This window comes from Natrix helvetica (genome assembly GCF_964273705.1).
Source record: "Natrix helvetica genome assembly, chromosome: 6".
Lineage (NCBI taxonomy): Eukaryota > Metazoa > Chordata > Lepidosauria > Squamata > Natricidae > Natrix > Natrix helvetica.
In genome coordinates this window covers 79,365,127-79,386,090 of record NC_138553.1, presented here as the reverse complement: position 1 = coordinate 79,386,090, position 20,964 = coordinate 79,365,127, and the positions used below count along the sequence as shown (strand labels likewise).

Genomic DNA, 20,964 nt, shown 5'->3' with positions numbered 1-20,964 from the left:
CTTCGAAGTTTAGACATACTAGCCACATGACCACGGAAACGTCTTCGGACAGCGCTGGCTCTTCGGCTTTGAAACAGAGATAAGCACTGCCCTCTAGAGTCGGGAACAACTGGCACATATGTCCGAGGGGAACATTTATCTTTACCTTTAGGTTTATTATTATTAGGTTTATTAAATTTATAGACCGCCCCCTCTCCCCGCAGGGACTTTACTAGGATGAAATTCAATCCTAAATTCATTTTAACTTTTGCAATCCCAAATTCAATTTAACAATGCAAAATTCAGCTTTTGCCACCCAAAATTCAATTTTACAATCCAAATTCCCACCAGGAAGCAGCCCTGTTGCAAAGGATTCCTCCCAAGCCAATGCACAACACAAGACGCCAACTCTTTCTCAAAGTCCTCTTTTGTTTTATAAAGGACATTTGACCAAATGCCATCCGATCAGAGAAAGAACTCCGGGAGTTACACGCTTGACATATCAGATCCAGATAATTATGGTTTAGGAGGAGGATACACTCCCAGGGCTTCAGGCACGAAAGAGTTAATTAAATCAATCACACTGGGTAGTGGGCAGCCTAGCAAGGCCAGGAAAATCAATCTCTAGCAGGTGAGTGTCTCAAAAGAGAGGGAGCAGCTTCATTTTATATGAGTCTTTTATCTCCCATCTCTTCCATCGCGCGGTAGGAGGGATTCAATGCTGGGCAACTTCTGCTAGGTAACGGCCAATTAACCCAGTCCTGGAAGGAGGATTGGTGGATCAAAACAAATTAGTCATCCAGGGACAACGTGCAGCCAGAGGCACTTAGGAATGTTTTGTTAATGTAAATGTGAGATTGATTTAAGCCGTTCGCTGTGATTATATTCTCCCTGCGCCTATGTATGCAGGAGGGTAGTCCATTACACAGTGATTGTATAGAACAGATTGCTGGGAAAAGCACGGGTGATGTGAACACCAAAGTCAGTTAGGAACGGATTCGTGTGAAAGTAAGGGGTCTCCCCCCATCCTCTTTTATCTTGCTTGAGAAGTTGGGTTGGGAGAAACGTCCTTCTGGGTTCAGTTCCAAGTAGGGGGAAAAGACACTGGAAACATGGAGGCTGCTTGGAAAGATGGTTTAAGGGTGGACAGGACCACGTGGCTTGAGCTCCTGAACAGAAAAGGTGATCACATACTTCCAGATGTTGGGCGAAGAAGAAAAGAGAGAGGAAAAAAGGGGGCTTGCTGGGTTTTTTATACTCTGTTTGGCCCCACTTCTCTGTCTCCTCTTCCTGTATAAGAAATGTATTCTGATTGGTTGTCAGACTCCCAGGGGCAACTCTCTAGGCTGTGTTTTGAGTCCAAGTTTGGTTGAGCATCGCTTCTTCCCAGATGCCCTGTGGTGAGATGGGTAAAGGGCTAATACTATCATGCCTTAATCCCATCACCCTGGAACTGAAGGGGGAGATCTTTGTTATGTGGAATAGACCAGTTCAGCCCCATTGACAAAGGTGGGGGCTATTAAGAGCGAGTCTGTTTCCTGCCTAGAAACACGTTTCCCGATTTCTGATCCAAGGAAATATAATATTCTGCCTTTTCAATATTTCCTAGGATATTTCATTCTTCTAGGAGAGGGGTGGGTGCTAACTTCCTACAGTCGCTTTGAACCAAGTTGGAAACTAACGAAGGAGAGAACCTACCTAGAACTAAGGACAAATTTCCTGACAAGGAGAACAAATAACCAGTGTCTCCAGAAGTAGTAGTTATTATTATTATTATTATTATTATTATTATTATTATTATTATTATTATTATTATTATTATTATTATTATTATTATTTCTTAGCGGTTATAGACCGCCCCCTCTCCCGAAAGGGACTCGGGGCGGTGTACAGTCCATATCAGAAATACATCATGAATGACTATAAAATTTAGACAATTAAAATTATTAAGTAGATAGATAAATAAGTAAGAGGAGGATAAAAAGATTTACAGAACTGTACTACTAAGTAAATAATTTAAAATTTAAAAATTTAAAACCCCAACAAATATCCTATACAATTAAATTTAAAAGAACAATCCCCCTAAAAAACCAGTAAGAAATATGTTTGCCAGGAGGTAGACGTTATAATTATGCCAGGCCAGCCAGTCGGATGTGGGTGCTGGAGGTTTTTAAGAAGAGATGGTATAGGGACATGATGGTTGAACCTGTGGCACGCATGTCCGAAGTGGCACACGAAGCCATGTCACCTGGCAAGCTCGGCATCGCCCGTTCTTCTTCTGGTTACTGCCACACATGATGTGCGTGACAGATCAGCTGGCCTTTCTACATACGGCGCTGCCTGATACCTGACCACTGGTCTTCCATTTTCTGGTGTGAGTATGTGCACTGGCCAGCTGAACGGTGCATGAGCATGCGCGGCAGTATCCGGAAGACTTTCTGGCCAGTGCACATGTATGCACAGGAAATCAGAAGTTCATTTTCTGGCACGCAAGTGCCCCCTGGGCAGCTCCTCTTCCTGTTTGCAGGCCAGATGAATGTGTGCGTGAAGCATGCACATGCATGCACCAAATGCTCCTTTTTTGGCACTCATGCGCGCACGCATTTACCATCACTGGTATAGGGTTTCTTGCTTGAGCAGGGGTTAGGACACCTCCCAGGTCCCTTCCAACTCTGATATTCTTTGGGGAGGACGGTTATTTTTCTTGCTTTGGAAATTGAATCAATTTGCTATACATGAGAATCTAGTCGACTAATAGTCAGCACTAAATTGGTGCTAGATAAGAGTCGATGGAATTAAAGAGATTATTGGACTTGTGGGAATGCAATGACTCCAGGCTGATTCCTTGCTTGACTCCACCCCCAGTCTCTGCCTCTTCTTATACATAGTTACACAACTCTCACCTGTTCTTGAAAAGAACGAGAAATAGGCTTAGGTTTATGTCTGAAAATCCTCAGAGAACTGCCACAACCTCCCTACAAGAATCCACGCTATCGGTTGTATTTGTGTGTGTATTTATGTATGAAATCAGTATCATAAACAACCTGGATTAAAATTCAATAAGACAAAACGATATTATGTCCAATACTTTCCTGGATGAAAAAGACCCAATTTTTGTACTCTTGTTCAAGGTTTAATTAGTAGAATCTTATCCTGTTATTTATAAGAATTGTCTGATTTGCCAATGGCACCGTTCTAGTCTTTAGTGTAGAAATAATTATGGGTGAGAAAGGGAGTGAGAACTTGCCTTTCTGGAAGTAAATTATATGTTTTATAATAGAACTAACATATGAAAAAGTTTGTTCTTGGAACAAGATTCATAAAAGTATTTTCATAGGGCCTGGAAGCAGAGGTGGGTTGCTAACGGTTTGCACCGGTTTGGGCGAAGCGGTAATGGAAATTGCAACTGGGTCGCCAAGCAGGCAAAGATCTCTCCATGCTATTATTATTATTATTATTATTATTATTATTATTATTATTATTATTATTATTATTATTATTATTATTATTATTATTATTTTATTTTCTTCTAATCCCCAATAGATGAGAGTGTTGCTAGAAGCATTCATTGAACTTATTTCTTTTTCTAATTCCTTGCCCAAACGTCAGCTAAAAGGGTTTTGCCTGCTATGCTGGCTCAGGATCTTTTTCATCCCAGTGTAAACATATATCGTGCCATCAAAATCCGTCTTAATTAATGAAATTGTGAGCATTCTTTCCGTTGCATGTGCCTGGGCAGCTGCCCATCTTTTAAGCTGGGAACGGCCACGGATCGTTTTATACAAATTGAAAAATCAATTTCTTCTCCTGCCAACCCGCATCTCTCTCTCTTGCTCAGATTCCTCTCCAGAGGGAAGGAATTGATGGTGTGACAGTTCCTTATTCTGCATACCAAGCCAACATGTGGGTGTCCATTAATAAGAAAGCTCCGGGAAATCACATTCGTGGTTGTTATTTCAGGCAACCTCTTTATCGGAGTTCAACTAGAAAGTTTGACATAAATACTGTTGTGACCTGCCAGTGGAGCTGGACATTGAGGAGGTTGGGGAGGAAGATGGGCCAGTCCTGGAGTCTGGGGAAGGCTCGGACGAGGGCCCCGTGTCGGAGGCAGAGAGAGAGCCAGAGCTGTATGACAGTTATCAGCTGCCTTCAGAGTCAGACATCAGTGAGGCAGAAGAACAGCTGGAGCTTGTTCCCAGTGTGCGAATGCACAGAGTTGTCAGACGAAGGGAACAGCTAAAGAACAGGGGTTGACTTGGGAGTAAGGCCACAGGAGGACAATGAATGGCCCTCCCAGAGGAAATTAAAGAGGAGCAAACTATCAGAAACAGTCCCTAGCTGTTTTGTTCTTAACACTCTTTATATGTGCCAATTATTGTCAAAATGTCGCTAAGGGATATTAATTAAACTAAACTAAACTAAATTAAGGGATGTTAAGGGAAGTAATGATTAGATTAAGAGAGTTGGAAGGGACCTGGTAGGTCATCCAGTCCAACCCCCTGCCCAAGCAGGAGACCCTACACCATTTCTGACAAATGGCAGTCCAATCTCTTCTTGAAAGCTTCCAGTGATGAAGCTCCCAGAATTTCTGAAGGCCAGTTGTTCTATGGGTTGATTATTCTCCCCGTCATAAAAATTCTCCTTAGTTCCAGGTTGAATCTCTCCTTGTTCAGTTTCCATCCATTATTCCTTGTCTGGCCTTCGGGTGCTTTGGAAAACAGCTTGGCCCAATCTCCTCTCTGTGGCAGCCCCTCAAATATTGGATGACTGCTATCATGTCTCACCTGATCCTTTTCTTCATTAGACTAGCCATGCCCAGGTCCTGCAATCGTTCTTCATATGTTTTAGCCTCCAATTATCCCCTAATCATCCTGGTTGCTCTTCTCTGCCCTCTTTCTAGAGTCTCAACATCTTCTTTATAGTGTGGTGACCAAAACTGGGTGCAGTACTCTAGGTATGGTCTTACTAAGGCTTTATAGAGTGGTATTAGTACCTCCCTTGATCTTGAGATATAGATCCCTGGGATCTATTGTGTAGGTAGACACACATTTGGGATGTTCCTAATCTTGACTCTAGGGGGCGGTGCTCATCTCCGTTTCAAAGCCAAAGAGCCAGCGCTGTCTGAAGACGTCTCCGTGGTCATGTGGCCGGCATGACTAAACGCTGAAGGCGCACGGAACGCTGTTACCTTCCTACCAAAGGTGGTTCCTATTTTTCTACTTGCATTTTTAACGTGGTTTCAAACTGCTAGATTGGCAGAAGCTGGGACAAGTAAAGGGAGCTCACTCTGTTACGCGGCGCTAGGGATTCGAACCGCCAAACTGCTGACCTTTCTGATCAACAAGCTCAGCGTCTTAGCCACTGAGCCACCACGTCCCTAGCAAATCCTTAGAGACCGATAAAGGTGCCAGACAAAGTTTAAGCAGAGTAGAATAAATGGTTTTCTGTTTTTACGGTTAACATTCCCATGAAGTAGAATGGGACATAAGACCCTTATGGATTTTTTTGCCATAAAACAAGGGGGGGGGACGTCTAAACACCAACAGATGATTTATAGTTTTGAAGATTAGATAGAAAGAAAGGAGTCAAGCTGTAACGTTAGAAAGAGAGGTCAATTTGTAATTAATAACTGCTGCCATTTTTCTTTCATTTCTCTTTTTCTCTTTTTCATTTTCCAGCTTTGGGTTTTTTTCTTTCATTTTCATTTTTTTTTAAAAAAAAATGCTTTTAATAAACATACATATCATCTTTGCAACATTTCTACATCTTTACATATCCATTGTACTCCTTTTATCCGTACAGATATATATATACCTTTCTATCTATCTATCTATCTCTATCTATCTATCTATCTATCTATCTATCTCTATCTATCTATCTATCTATCTATCTATCTATCTATCTATCTATCTATATCTATTTATATCTATCTATCTATCTATCTATCTATCTATCTATCTATCTATCATTTATCTATCTCTATCTATCTATCTATCTCTCTCTCTCTCTCTCTATCTATCTATCTATCTATCTATCTATTTATCTATCTATATCTATCTATATCTATCTATCTATCTATCTATCTATCATCTATCTATCTCTATCTATCTATCATCTATCTATCTATCTATCTATCTATCATCTATCTATCTATCTATCATCTATCTATCTATCTATCTATCATCTATCTATCTCTATCTATCTATCTATCTATCTATCTATCATCTATCTATCTATCTATCTATCATCTATCATCTATCTATCTCTATCTATCTATCTATCTATCATCTATCTATCTATCTATCTATCTATCTATCTATCTATCTATCTATCTATCTATCTATCTATCTATATAATGTCCATTTTTACATATTTTTCATCTACTCCTATTAATTTCCATACAATCTTATATCTTTCTATGTACATATATTTGTCTTGTATTTCTTATTCCGTACTATTTTATATACAATCTATCTTACATTCTTTCCCCTCTTGTTAATTCTATGGTTTTGTGTTTATTTTCTGATCTCTTAATCTTTTTTCCTCTCTTTATCGCTTCCTTATTCTTTGCATCTTTCCTCTAACCATTTGTACCATAAATTCCATACTGAATATTACTCAGATTCTTCTTTCTCTTTTATTTCCTTTGTAAGTCTGTCCACTTTGGCGCATTCCAGTACTTTTTTATTAGTCAATCTTATTTTTAAGGGGGCATGATAGCTCAGTGGTTAAAGACACTGAGCTTGTCAGCTGAAAAGCTGACTGCTGGGGTTTGGGACCCATGCACTGCGTAATGGGATGAGCTCCTGTTCGGTGCAAAGGTGCATGGAACGCTGTTACTTTCCCATCGAAGTGGTACCTATTTATCTACTCGCAGCTTCTGCCTACCTAACATTTCGAAAGTACGCAACTGCGAGTAGATAAATAGGTACCACTTCGATGGGAAAGTAACAGCGTTCTATGCACCTTTGGCATATCGCCACGCTGGTCATATCATCATGGAAATTGTTTGCAGACAATGCTGGCTCCCTCGGCCAAGGAACCGAGATAAACACCGCCCCCTAGAGTCGGGCACGACAGGACAGGGAATCCTTTACCTTTAATCTTATTCTTGCATTTCACATTTTCTGTAGAATTATGCATTTAAAAAATAATAACAAATGTCCCGTGAATTAGGGGAAAGAGAGAATTGGTTAGATGGTTCCAGTGAAACAGCTCTTGGCATGATCTGCACTGCCTTTCATTCTTGTAGAATATTGGCATGAAACCAAGTCTCAGTGTTGTGTGTGTGAGAATTGCACAGTTGCATCGACCTACCAGATTCTACATTTGACAGCCTCTTGAGCCATTTTTGGCTTCAGGCTCTTGGCCCGTTTCCCAACCCAAATCCTTTCTTCTGTAAATACTTTGTGTGTGTGTGTGTTTCTTAATCTGCATTCATAAAATGGCTTCTTATTTATTTATTTTTCAAATCCTTCACTCCACCCCAACTCCCTCATAGCATCTTCCTTGGGAAGTCTTCTCCAGTCGTGCCTTGGCCGGATTAAAAAAAATGACAGGGATTAATACCTTGTCTAGACCAAGATTATGTAACTGTTGCTGCTATTTAATGAATATAAGCAGATGAAGCCTTCAATTCATATCCCTGCTCGGCAATAAAGTCCATGCTGACCCTGAGCCAAAACATTTGTTAGAATAGATAAACAGAGTTGGAAGGGACCTTGGAGGAAATTTCTCCTCAGTTCTAAGTTGCTTCTCTCCTGGATTAGTGTCCATCCATTGCTCCTTGACCTGCCCTCAGGTTCTTTGGAGAATAAGAATAAGTGGTGGGATTCAAAATATATTTACTACTGGTTCTGCGGGCGTGGCTTGATGAGCGTGCCTTGGTGGGCATAGCAGGGGAAGGATACTGTAAAATCTCCATTCTCTCCCCACCCCAGGGGAAGGTTACTGTAAAATTCCTATTTCACCTCCCGATCAGCTGGGACTCAGGAAGCAGAGAATAGATGTGGGCGGGGCCAGCCAGAGGTGGTATTTATTGGTTTTCCAAACTACTCAAAATTTCTGCTACTGATTCTCCAGAACTGGTCAGAACCTGCTGAATAACACCTCTGGTTAGAATAGAATAGAATAGAATAGAATAGAATAGAATAGAATAACAAGAGTTGGAAGGGACCTTGGAAGTCTTCTAGTCCAACCCCCTGCTTAGGCAGGAAACCCTACACTGCTTTAGACCAGTGGTTGGAACGGCCCCGGCGTCACCCACATGGATGCGCGCAGTGCACACATGCGTTGTACTTATCTGCGATGCTTCTGCAAGGCTCCATGACTCTCCAGCTGCTCGGCGGAGCGTTACACAGGTGCTGTATGCGCCATGCACGTACGCGGAAGCGCCAATGACTTAAAAGGACAAGTAAGGAGCTCAGGCGGGTGGGCGGGCTCTCCGGAGCACCGTACTGGAATGGTACCCAGTGCTCCAGGTAGGCTCCGGTACGCCCGTACCGGGGTGTACTGCTTGCAACCCAGCACTGCTTTAGACAAATGGTTATCCAACATCTTTTTTAAGACTTCCAATGTTGCAGCCTTCACAACGTCTGGAGGCAAGCAGTTCCACCGGTTGATTGTTCTAACTGTCATGGAATTTCTCCTTAGTTATTCAGATTATCTACCACGTAAGCCAGAAAAAGCTAGCAGAGAGGAAAGCAGAAAAATAAAAAGCAAGATATAAAAATATCTATCACCCCCATCAACCCCTGATACTGAAAAGCGAATCAGAACTACAGTTAGCCCTTGACTTAACAGCTGTTCGTTTAGCCACTGTTCAAAGTTACGACGGCACTGGGAAAAGTGACTCATGACCTTTTTTCACTTAAGACCATTGCAGCATTCCCAAGAACTGGTCAGAACCTACTAAATACCACCTCTGTTCTGCCTCCCGAGTCCCAGCTGTTCAGGAGGGAAGAGGGATTTTGCAGTAACCTTCCCCTGGAGTGTGGAGGGAATGGAGATTTTATATTTTACATTTATTTCCCCTGCCACGCCCACCAAGCCACGCCCACAGAACCGGGAGTAAAAAAAAATTGAATCCCACCACTGCACTTCCTCCATGTGTCATCCCTGACGTACATGGCACTTCTTGTGCACTCCGAATTACCCCCAGGCATCCTTCCTTACCCACACTCCCCCACGAACCCTACCCAACCCCCTTTTCCCCTCTCATGCACCCTTCTTGACCATACTACTCCCCTCTACATGCCCTACTCTGCATGGCACCTGTCAAACATTGCCATAGTTCCCAGCCACCCTACAACGCCATCTCTCATGCCATATGTGACTTGCATGGCATCTTTTGCAAACACCCATGCACCCTTGCTGACCTGCATGGCAAGCAATTCACACCCTGCATACCTACCACCACCACCACCCCTCATTTTGCAGCAGCCATTTAGTTGCTTGCTGGCCTTGGACTTGTGACTTCCTGCTGGCTTCCCCAGTGATTGCAAACTTCACACAAGGAAAGTAAATAGGGAAGCTGTCAGAAACTTGAGGGAGGGAGGGAGAGACGGGGGGAGGGATGGAGGGACAGAGGGAGGGAGGGAGGAAGGAAGGAAGGAAGGAAGGAAGGAAGGAAGGAAGGATGGATGGATGGATGGAAGGAAGGAAGGTCCATTAGCTTCTCACAAGGAAACTCAAGGGAGAAGCCAGCAGGAAGTTGGATGTTGCTCTTGCTCCCATTGCTTTTATGCCCAATCCTGGTCATTCTGTTCCTCTATTTAGATAAGGGAATAGCTCTGAAATCCTGACCCAGTGAGTCACACACTACCTAGCATGTGTGCGTCTTTGTGTATGAAACACCACAATGCTGCAACGGCTCAGGACACTGAACTTGTTAGCTGGGAATCTAACAGGCCTGGTTCGAGACCTGAGTGTCGTGCGACACAGTGAGCTCCCGTTCTTGCCACTAGCAGTTCAAAAGCATGCAAATGCGAGTAGATAAATAGGTACCACTTCGGTGGGAAGGTAACAGCGTGCGTCTCAGTGTACAGTCATGCTAGCTACATGACCACGGAAATTGTCTTCAGACAATGCCAGCTGTCTCAGTTAAAAAAGAAAGATGAGTGCTACCCCATAAAGTAGGGCATAACTGGATGGGGAAACCTTTATATTTTGCCTTTATGAAATCTATCTATATATAAATGGCTGTGTGTGTGTGTGTGTTCCAGCATAACTCTGGAACGCCTCAAGCAATTTCATCCAAACTTGGTACACAGATGACTTACTCTCTGGAAACAAATACTGTGGTAGTAAAACACCCCTAACACCTCTCGGGATGTGTGCTCTGTTAAGATACAGCCTATTGCAGTGGTGGGATTCAGCCAGTTCACACTATTTTGGGAGAACCGGTTGTTAACTTTCTGAGCAGTTTGGTGAACTAGTTATTGGAAGAAATCATTAGGGCAGAGAACCGGTTGTTAAATTATTTGAATCCCACCACTAGCCTGTTGTGCCTTAAAATGGCTTCTACTGTACAGCACATGGTACTGTACTGTACTGTACAGTTGCCATGGTAACAGCTTCACAGTACTCCACAAGGGGGCTCCTTCTGGTAAGGGGGAAAACAATCCAACATTAGAAATTATGTTTGGTCTGGACTCCCCCCCCCCCCTATAAATAAATACTAGGGCAACACTGGGTTATCAGCTAGTATATAATAAAAGCAGTTTAGCTTCTGCAGTTTGGAGAAGCAAAGTGTTATGTGGAAAGCTTTGCAAACTTTTTTAAAAGGATACTTTGTTTCTGAGCAGTAATATATTTTGCTGGATTGAATTCTGCCAAGGCCCATTTCACCTGCACGAAAAATGCTTCCTTGCTGCTTAGGGAAGTCATCCAATAAATGTCTTTTCAGAGATAACTATAATCATTTCCATTGAAATTTATTCCAAGGTGAATTTATTTATTGCACCGTTCGATTGCTCATTACGATAGTAAGCGCAGGTGAGATTTTGCTCTGTGTGGTAATTAACCTCAATGGGGCTGGACTCAGCATTTTTAGAATAAACGTCACGTTTTGTCATTCTGAATAGCCTCGAAGTGAAATGGGGTGGACACATCTACAGCTAGGTTATTTTATTGTCTGTGTTATGGAGGTAGGGATCTGGCCTGGTAATTTAAAAACTCATTTTTGAACAGATCTGTGGCTTTTGTTTACAATGTTGGCAGGGTTGGGATACTATGGGTTCGCGAGAACCCATAACTAATGATATGGCTGGTTCGGAGAACTTCCAAATCCCACCCCTGGCTGGCCATTAATGGCGGGCCACACAGCCATTAATGTCTAAACTATGGGCAACAAAACTGAGTACAATATGCACACATGCACACACACACACACACACACACACACACACACACACAATATTTTTTGGAGTATAAGGTGCACCCGAGTATAAGACGCACCAAGATTTTGAAGAGGCAAATTAAAAAAAAAAATTGCTCTCTGCAGGCCTCCCAAAAACGGCCTGTTTTTCATCAAAAAAAACTTTAGGAGGCTTGTAGAGTGCTCCTGGAGGGATGGGGGGCAAAATTGAGCAAAAAACTGCCCATTTTTCGCTCATTCCTGCTCTCCCCAGCCCCCAGGAGCTCTCTGAAAGCCTCCTACAGGCTCTGCAAGGCCGTTTTGGTGAAGAGGGCAGAGTTTTTGGAGGCAAAGAAAGCTGATATTCAGTGTATAAGAAGCACCCAGATTTTCACCCTCTTTTTTGAGGGGAAAAAGGTGCGACTTATACTCCGAAAAATATGGTATGCGTGTGTGTTATATTAGAGGTGGGTTCCTACCGGTTTGGACTGGTTCAGCCTCAGAGGTAGTAACTCGGCTGGCCATGCCCCCAAACCGGTTCTCTTGGCAGTGCCTTAGGCGCCGCCATCTTGGTTTTTTTGCCTACTGTATATATATATATGATATCTGACCCTCTTGTAACCAGCAAGCAACTTAACTGAATTATAGCATATAAAATATGATCCGTCCTTTGTATTCTCCACATGATTGTTCCCAGGATATTTTACAGCTAAATCATCCAGAATAATTACACCTATTTTTGTATTGTCGGTAATAAAACTATTTTGTTCTTCACAAAGGAAAATTGAACCAAATTTATCCTCAAATGATTAAACTTCCAATTACAGCAACACTGTAGTACCTGGAGGTGTGCTTTGTATCTACCGCATTTCAAGGAAGTGAAAAATTCATTTTATTGGCTCATTCATATATTTCATTCTCGGGAAAGGTTTCCTTTAACCTGATTTTATAAACAAACATTCCTTTTTCTTGATTTACTACCGCAATTTCTCAGTCCGTTGTTCCTTGTAGTTGACTAAATTTATCGAAGGCCTACTAAGCTTTGCTGTGAGTAGCAAAAACACAAGAGGTTTTGCTCGCTGTCCTTGTACTTATAGGGCCATTTATAATTCAAAGAACTTTATTATTAACTAGCAGAAAGAAAGAAGAAAAGAAAAAAACATTCAAATATCCAGAACATCAAAACAAAAATATGGAGGAGCGATACATAGAAAAATATGCTGAAAACTTTCACTCTTATTAGTTAAAACTAATAAAATTAGTTTTGATTTTATTTTGGGCTTAACTGTAATTGTATGTTGAGGACTACCTGTACATACATACATACATACATACATACATACATTGGGGTGGGTTGCTGCGGATTCACAGGGCTTTGGGAGAACCGCTAGCTAAGATTCTGTGCAGTTCGGAGAACCCCAAAATCCCACTCCTGGCTGGCCCCGCCCACCCCACCCTGCCCAGGAGTCCCCCCGCGGCCCGTTTTGGATGCAAGTAAGTGAAGGGCGCGCACGGAAGCTTGGGGAGTGCTAGTTCAACAAGTTATCGTCCTCCTGCCAGCTTTGGCTCAAAATCCAGAAGTCACAGCCCTCTGATGTCCAGTATTGGAAATGTGATGGGAATCGAAGCATATGTGCTATCTTCTTTCTCATATCTCTTAAACCAGCTGCTTTCCCCACTGACTGAGAGCTTATAAGGTTTATAATTAATTTAACGAATTAGGAAGCTGAAGTTTCCTTTTATGATTCTGAGCAATTCCTCTTTCTGGTTCTGATCAACACATCATTAATTTATTTTAGCATTCTTGAGCTCCAACTTTGAGGTGCGGCCAAGCATGTGATGGCCATCTGTGAAATCTCTTCTTTGAAACAAGCATTGTTGTTGTTGTTAGTTGCGAAGTTGTGTCTGACCCATCGCGACCCCATGGACCATGTTCCTCCAGGCCTTCCTGTCCTCTACCATCCCCCGGAGTCCATTTAAGCTCATGCCAATTGCTTCAATGACTCCATCCAGCCACCTCTGTCGTCCCCTTCTTCTTTTGCCCTCCATTGTTCCCAGCATGAGGCTCTTCTCCAGGGAGTCCTTCCTTCTCATTAGGTGGCCAAAGGATTTGAGTTTCCTCTTTAAGATCTGGCCTTCTAAAGAGCAGTCAGGGTTGATCTCCTCTAGGACTGATCGGTTGGATTGCCTTGCAGTCCAAGGGACTCGCAGGAGTCTTCTTCTCCAGCACCAGAGTTCAAAGGCCTCCATTCTTTGGAGCTCAGCCTTCCTTATGGCTCAACTGAAACAAATCATCCAAGTGAAACAAGCATTAGACCAGTTGAAAAAGTGACTATCAGAGGAAATTCAGGATGGATTTCACTCCAAATTCTTTGACAGCATCCATCCAGCTCTCCTTGGCTACCGATGACAAGACTGAAGATTGGAGTAGAATATGAGCAGGATGAGAAGACACCCATATTTTCTTTCATTCTCTCCTTCTCCCAGCCATGCTCACAGCAAAGACTTTCCAAGTTGAATCCATGCATCTGGAGTCAACCAAGCTCCTTTTTATGCCTAAAAAAATCTTAGCACATGCAAGATATCTCTCTGTATTGTGGAGTATGCAATGTTTACCTTCCTCTAGACAGGCTGTCTGCCCCGTAGCCCCCAAAGTTCCATTTTTGGTTCCTCTGACCTTTGCTGTTGAAGAGAGCAAAGCCCCATGTCTCAAGAGAGCCTTTACATCCTCCATAAAAACATATTGTCTGTGTGTTCAATAACAAGGATCGCATACCTCAAGTATCTCCGTATGTCAACATGTTCCGGTGGAATGTGGCCAATGAAAACTCCACAGCAGGATGAGGAGTTCCTCTCTTCAAACATCTCTCAACTTTTCTTTCACTCTCCATATTGGGGCGCAATTATCTTTTCCAGTGAAGATTGTAATTTCAATAGGAGTTATCTAAACCTAAAATCTGGAATCACAGGGCTGGTAGGAAACACAAAGATCTTCTAATCCAGGGGTGTCCAAACTTGGGAACTTTAAAACTTGTGGACTTCAACTTCCAGAATCTGGGAGTTGAAGTCCACAAGTCTTAAAGTTCCCAAGTTTGGACACCCCTGTTCTAATCCAACTCCCTGCCCAAGGCAGGGAGATTTTATACCACCCCAGACTATTTTTGTCCAGACTATTTTTGAAAATTGTGGAGCACCCACAATTCCAGGAGGCAAGCTATTCCATCAATTAATTCTTCTCATGCTAAGAAAATGTCTTTATTTCTAAGGTGGATCTCTTTAAGGTTCCACCCATTGCTTCTTGTCCTGCTGCCTGGTGCTTTGGAGAATAACTCAATCCCTTCTTCTCTGTGACAGCCCATCAAGTACCGAAAGACAGTTATCATGTCCCTCCCAATCCTTCTCTTCGATAGGCTCCCTCAACCGTTCATCATACGATTTAGACTCCTGCTGTCCTATCATCTTCGTTGTTCTTCTCTGCACTTTTCTTCTTCTCTGGAAGTTCTCTTAAAAACTTCTCTGGAGGTTTTTAAAGAAGAGATTAGATAACCGTTTGTCCGGAGTGGTGTATGGCTTCCTACCTAAGCAGGGGGTTGGACTAGAAGACCTCCAAGGTTCAACTTTATACTCAATGACAAACTGCATGGAAAAGAGTTACCATTTCTGCTGAAGATGATTCTGAAGTTATGACAGCAACTTGTAACGGGTGTTTAATTTTCAGATCATTAACCTCTATATTTGATTATATTGCTTTTATGATTAGCATGGTACCATGGGCAATGATAATTATTCTGCAGTGAATGAATAAAAGATAACAGGGCAGAAAAAGTTATGCATTGAGGTTGTGTTTTAAATAGAGCAAAGCCTGAGCTATGATCTCCTTGGGAGGGTGGGGTGAAAGTTTGGGGCAGAATGGATGACCCCCAAGCGCTCAGTTTCTTCATTCAGAAAATTTGCGTGAAGCTCCCCCCCCCCCCCTTTCATTGTTATTTGGCAATGAAAGTATTCAACGGTTGTAAGCCACTTTTTTGGGTGCTTTTGTAACTTTGATCCACCATTAAGCGAACTGTTGTAAATCGAGGACTATCTGTACAGAGTACTTCTACATAAAATTTGGACTCTTGGCTGCTTATACAAAAGGGAATAAACAAGAAAGCTACCCAGCCATTTTTTTTGTCAATGGCTACATCCCAACTTCTTCTTGAGTTTTAAGAATGTAGAAGATAAACTCAGAGATATCCTTCAAAGGTTAAATTTTAAAAAAAAGAAATATTACAGGGCAAATTTTCTCAACAAGAACTAAGCTCCACTTGTCTTTAAACTGCTTTAGTATTTATAACGAATGTTTCCCAATTTTGGGTGATTTTGAGATATGTGCACTTCAGTTCTCAGAATTCCCAGTCAAAATGTCCATTGCTAAGAATTCTGGGAGTTGAAGTCCATATGTCTCCACGTTGTCTTGGTTGAGAGATGTTGGCATCGATTGTGTGTGTCTTTCCCTAAAATGGACTTTTTGTCCTGCAGTTTAGTTATGCGCTTTGTTTGACATATTTCTTTCCATTTCTAGGGCAACTGCTACTCACAGAGGTCAAATTATATTCAAAGATGCCTTAGCCCAGCAGTTGTGCGAACAAGGAAGTAAGTGTTTGCTTATTTATTTATTTCTCTCTGTAATTTTAATTTGTATGAATTGACATTTTTAAGTTGGTCAAGAAGAAGCCTCCCAGGTGTTTTTTTTTTAAACTGGGATGAGCGTAGAAATATCCAGAACAAAAAAAAAATCTCATCTATTCTGTATTATGTACCATCAGAAACAAATTGCGTCAGTATTTCGAACAAATTCCAAAATTCTGATTAAAAAGGAAATCAAGATTAGTTCACATCAGAGCTGGAAAAAGCTACTTCTGCCGCATCCAAAGTTTTATTATAAATTCCTTTATAGGTGGGGGGGATAGTTTGGAATTATTTAGTCAAATATTACAAAGGCCTATGTACAGAGGAATGAATAGAAGCGTAGCCAAAAATAATTGCATCTGTTCATCTTTAATAAGCATTGATTTTGTTCTGTTTAGATTTTGATTTAAGCACTGAGCAAACCAAGCATGAGTTCCTTGGGTGGGAGGAGGGGGGTGGATTTAGCCTTTATTAAACTAGAAAAAAAAAGGACAAGAAATAAAACGAAAGGGCTATGAAGAATGGAGACTATTGACCCCCAGCTCGTAAAGAGATGCTTGCGGTAGCTTTACGGAGACCCAGACAAACGTGATGGATCTTTCCCATTCTTATTTATGAAAGAAGAAGCTTTATGGGAACGATTCCATGTGCTTGGAACATTGTTCTTTTCATAAGTGAGAAGGACAGCATCCCTGCAGGCAACTGTCACAATCTCCATTGTGGACCCCTTGTTACAGAAGTCATAATGATGACATATTTTTCAGTATTAACACAAACATTCCCATGCAAGAGACTTTTAACCGTTGGAGATCTTCCAAGTTGTCCATAGTCTGTCAATCCCAAAAGCTGAAGACTCAGGGTTTGAACTCAGGGGTGGGTTCCGGCAGTCACTACTGCCGGTTTGCTCGTGGATGTGCCGCATGCATGCTTAATGCACAATACAATAAAAAAATGTTCTGCGCAGAAGCGAAAAACAAGATGGCAGCGCCTATGGCGCCCCCTGGAAAACCGGTCCAGGGGCGTGGCAGGCCTGGGTGGCTGATGGTTCTAGCGACCCAGGCCGCCAAACCACTACCGGTTCAGCTGAACCGGTCCAAACCGGTAGGAGCCCACCACTGGTTTGACCCTAAGAAAGGAAATTAAGCCCACACAAATGAGACCAATATGATACAGCCCTCCATATACAATGCAATGCAATGCAATTGCAAATACAAATGCAAATGCAATACAAATATTATATTATATAACTCCAAAAAACAATTGCTACCAATCTGCCTTCTATTGTGGACAACTGTGAGAGCTGTGAAAATATCTACAGACGCTTCACATCCTGGACATATATTGTTTGAACGTCTACCCTCGAAATGTTGCTATAGGGAAGTTTTGGAAAACCTTTTCGGCACCGAGTGCCAAAACGGAAGCGCACATGGGCGGGGGAGCTCCGGAAACTGGAGAAGCAGCTCCCCGGCGCTCACATACGGGAGCACTGGAAGCTATAAGAGTAGTTCCCAGCATGCATACTGAGCTTCCGGTTTCCGCCATGCACATGTAACCTGGTCACCTGGTCTTCTGGTTTCTGGCATGCATGCATGTGGGAAGACCAGCTGGCCGGCACACATGCATGTCGGAACCTGGAAGAGCAACAGGCAATGGCTGACGTGCCCAGAGAAATGGCTCTGCATGCCACTTCCAGCACACGTGCTATAGGTTCGCCATCATGGCTATAGAGCATTGCACACCAGAACCACTAGACACAAAGACTGCTTCCCCCCCCTCTACTAGACAAATAATTGTCACACTATATAGTAAGGCTGTATTACTATTATTCTTCTCATCTTCCCTATCTCCTTATGACTATAACTTTGTTGCTTGTATCCAAGATTTATATTGTTTTATTTAGTATCTTGGTATGATTTAAGCTGATTGCTTATTTAGTATCCTACGACTATCAATAAGTGTTGTATCTTATGATTTACGATGAATGTATTTTTACAGTGGCTATGACCAGGGTTTATCACTTATTGCTTATATGTACAGTGAGAGTTTATGAACTGGAGACGGATTCCTCGTGTGTCCAATCGCACTTGGCCAATAAAGAATTCTAACTTCTAGTCTAGAACAAAGTGGGTGCTGCGGGAGACAGGTTTAGTTCAAATTTAAGAAGATTATTGAGATGGCTGAGGCCAGGACATCCAATGAGCTCCCAGAGAAAGGACGTCTAATTGTTCTAACTTGAGAATTGAGACTTTCTCACCTTCTCTTTTTCCCAGATTCATTTCCCCCCCCCCCAAAAAAAAGTAGATAAATGAAGGTTCTTTACGACCTTGTCAAACTTAAATTTAAACTTCCACTCAGTTTTCCCAGATCAGAGTTGGATTTAAAATAAGTGTTGGGGTCTTTTGAACTGGTAGAATTCTTACTTGAAGATGCAGCACTGTGAAAAATGGATTAAAAATGTATTTTAAAAAACCCTGCCCACTGTTTTTTAATACCAGAAAACATCAATTTTATATAATATTCTTGCTGTGTGACATTTGGGGACTTTATTTAAAATATATGAAGGTCAAAACTGCAGCTTACTGCAATAAAATATAGCTTGCAATAAAGAAATTATTATGAGGGATATGAAAGTATGTTCATCACCCGTTTAATGGTCTCCTCGTAGTTCCTTTTATAATTTCTGAGATGAAGAATTAGAATTTGAAATGAGTATAAGATACTTGAGGCAAAAAATTGTAAGGTTTTTCAGACACATTAAAAAAAATTGAGAAATGAAGTAATTTTAGCGTTCAGTTTTATGATCAAGAAGTTAAAAACTTAACTTTTGGTACGTGCTGTTCAATCTTACAAATAATTTATCTCAACCAAAATGTAGCTATGACTTCTAGCGGATTCCCCTCCCCACCGCTGAACTTACCCTATATGTATATATAAACATCCCAATGAAATGTGTGCAAAAATATTTTAATACAGATGCTCAACTTGAGCCCAATATTCTGTTGCTAAGTGGGACATTTGTTAAACCAGTTTTCCCCATTTTATCATCTTTCTTGCCACTGTTGTTCAGTGAATCACTGAGTTAGTAACATGGTTATTATGCGAATCTAGCTTATCAATGATGGCAAGAAAGGTGCAATGGGGCAAAACTCACTTAATTGTCTCATTTAGCAACATAAATTCTGGGCTCAATTGTGCTTGTAAGTTGAGGACTACCTGAATTGTTATAGCAGTCAACACTTTTTCTGTGGTTATATCTTTTTCTGTGGTTGCATGTTGGCAGCTTTGCAATCCCAAGAAAAGAAACGTATGATTTAAAAAAACAAACAAACATCAGGAGCTTTTTATATCCAGATGGATCTCAAATCATCCCGTTTTGGTCACCATGCTATAAAAAAGAGGTTGAGACTCTAGAAAGAGTGCAGAGAAGAGCAACCAAGATGATTTGGGGACTGGAGGCTAAAACATACGATGAACGGTTGCGGGAACTGGGCCTGGCTAGTCTAGTGAAGAGAAGGACCAGGGGAGACTTGAGAGCAGTCTTCCAATATTTGAGGGGCTGCCCCAGAGAGGAGGGAGTCAAGCTGTTTCCCAAAGCACCCGAAGGCCAGACAAGGAATAATAATGGATGGAAATTGAACAAGGAGAGATTCAACCTAGAAATAAGGAGACATTTTCTGACAGTGAGAGCAATCAACCAACAGAACAGAAGTTGTGGGAGCTTCATCACTGGAAACTTTCAAGAAGAGACTGGACTGCCATCTGTCAGAAATGGTGTAGGGTTTCCTTGGGCAGGGAGTTAGACTAGATGACCTACAAGGTCTCTTCCAACTCTGTTAATCTGTATATGTATCACCTTCTCCCCTTCGAATCTGGATTCTTGAACAGTCTAAAATGGGTATTAAAATGGACCAGCTTTATGCAAAATGACCATCTTCCTTAAATTAAGATACTCTCCTCTTTTAAAAAATCTCCTTTTTTAAAAAAAAGCTTTGCCTCTCTCTTCCAACATTTTAATTGGTAATGTTGGCTATGGTCAAAGACTACTGGTGGGGGGAGAATGTTAAAATTGTCATGATTGGGAGAGACATGGGAACAAGGTCAGCCAATAAATAGGCATAGCAACTAAGTTAGCCAACGGGAGCTTAAAACAGATATGAGTCTGTGCAGAGAATTGAAACAGAAACTTAAGCAGTCTGCTGCTCTGAGAAGTAAACTAGCAATCTGTCTGGGCTTGTCTGCTGAAATGGAACTAACTGCTTGTGTTTGCCTGTAACTCTCCTGCCTTGTGTTTACTTGGAAGAGCACCCTTTGGTATTGTACATTTATTCATCTCTTCTTATGTATATAAAGAAGTTAATGAAACCAGCTGAATCAGTTGTCTGTGTGTGCTTTCTGGATTTGAATTTATGCAACACACTCTGACAAAAGAATATAATTATTTTCTTTTTGTTCTTCTTTTGCAGGTCCAACAGAAGCTCCCTTCCATCCTCTTCTAGGTACGTCAATAAATTAACGTTTCGGCTTTTCAGACGGCGGTTCTGGGTATCCGGTTTGGAATGCTTGAATGACTGCATTTTTAAAATAATATCTCATTTGAAAATATCCACCTAGGTTATATCAATCAATTTTTATTATGGCCACAAGCCAATGTTACAAATGAAAGCATTAAGAAAATAGTAAAATAAAATTAAAAATAAGAGGCAGGCATGATAATATATTGCGATGGTTGGTAGAATTATCAGCAGGCAATTAGAGTTTGCCTAATTTGGCATACAATTTGCAAACCATTCATAACAGAATTTGGCCATATTCAGAGAAACTACTTTGTACTGATCTAATAACAGTTGTTGCACATAAAAGAAATCAGTACCGGTAATCCTCTGCTTACATCAGTTCATTTAGTGACCGTTCAAAGTTAACCTGTTTCCCCGAAAATAAGACCTCCCTGGATAATAAGT

At 41.5% G+C, this 20,964-nt stretch overlaps 1 protein-coding gene across 4 annotated transcripts in view; it reads left to right on the top strand.

Moving 5' to 3' along the window:
* The window catches only part of RELN (reelin), a 351,649-nt gene that overhangs the window by 119,228 nt on the left and 211,457 nt on the right, over window positions 1-20,964 (top strand). For all 4 annotated transcript variants that reach the window (XM_081957930.1, XM_081957928.1, XM_081957927.1 and 1 more), the window contains exons 4-5: window positions 15,900-15,970; window positions 20,470-20,502. In XM_081957930.1, coding sequence (XP_081814056.1) covers window positions 15,900-15,970; window positions 20,470-20,502 — 104 coding nt within the window. The remainder of the gene's footprint in view (window positions 1-15,899; window positions 15,971-20,469; window positions 20,503-20,964) is intronic.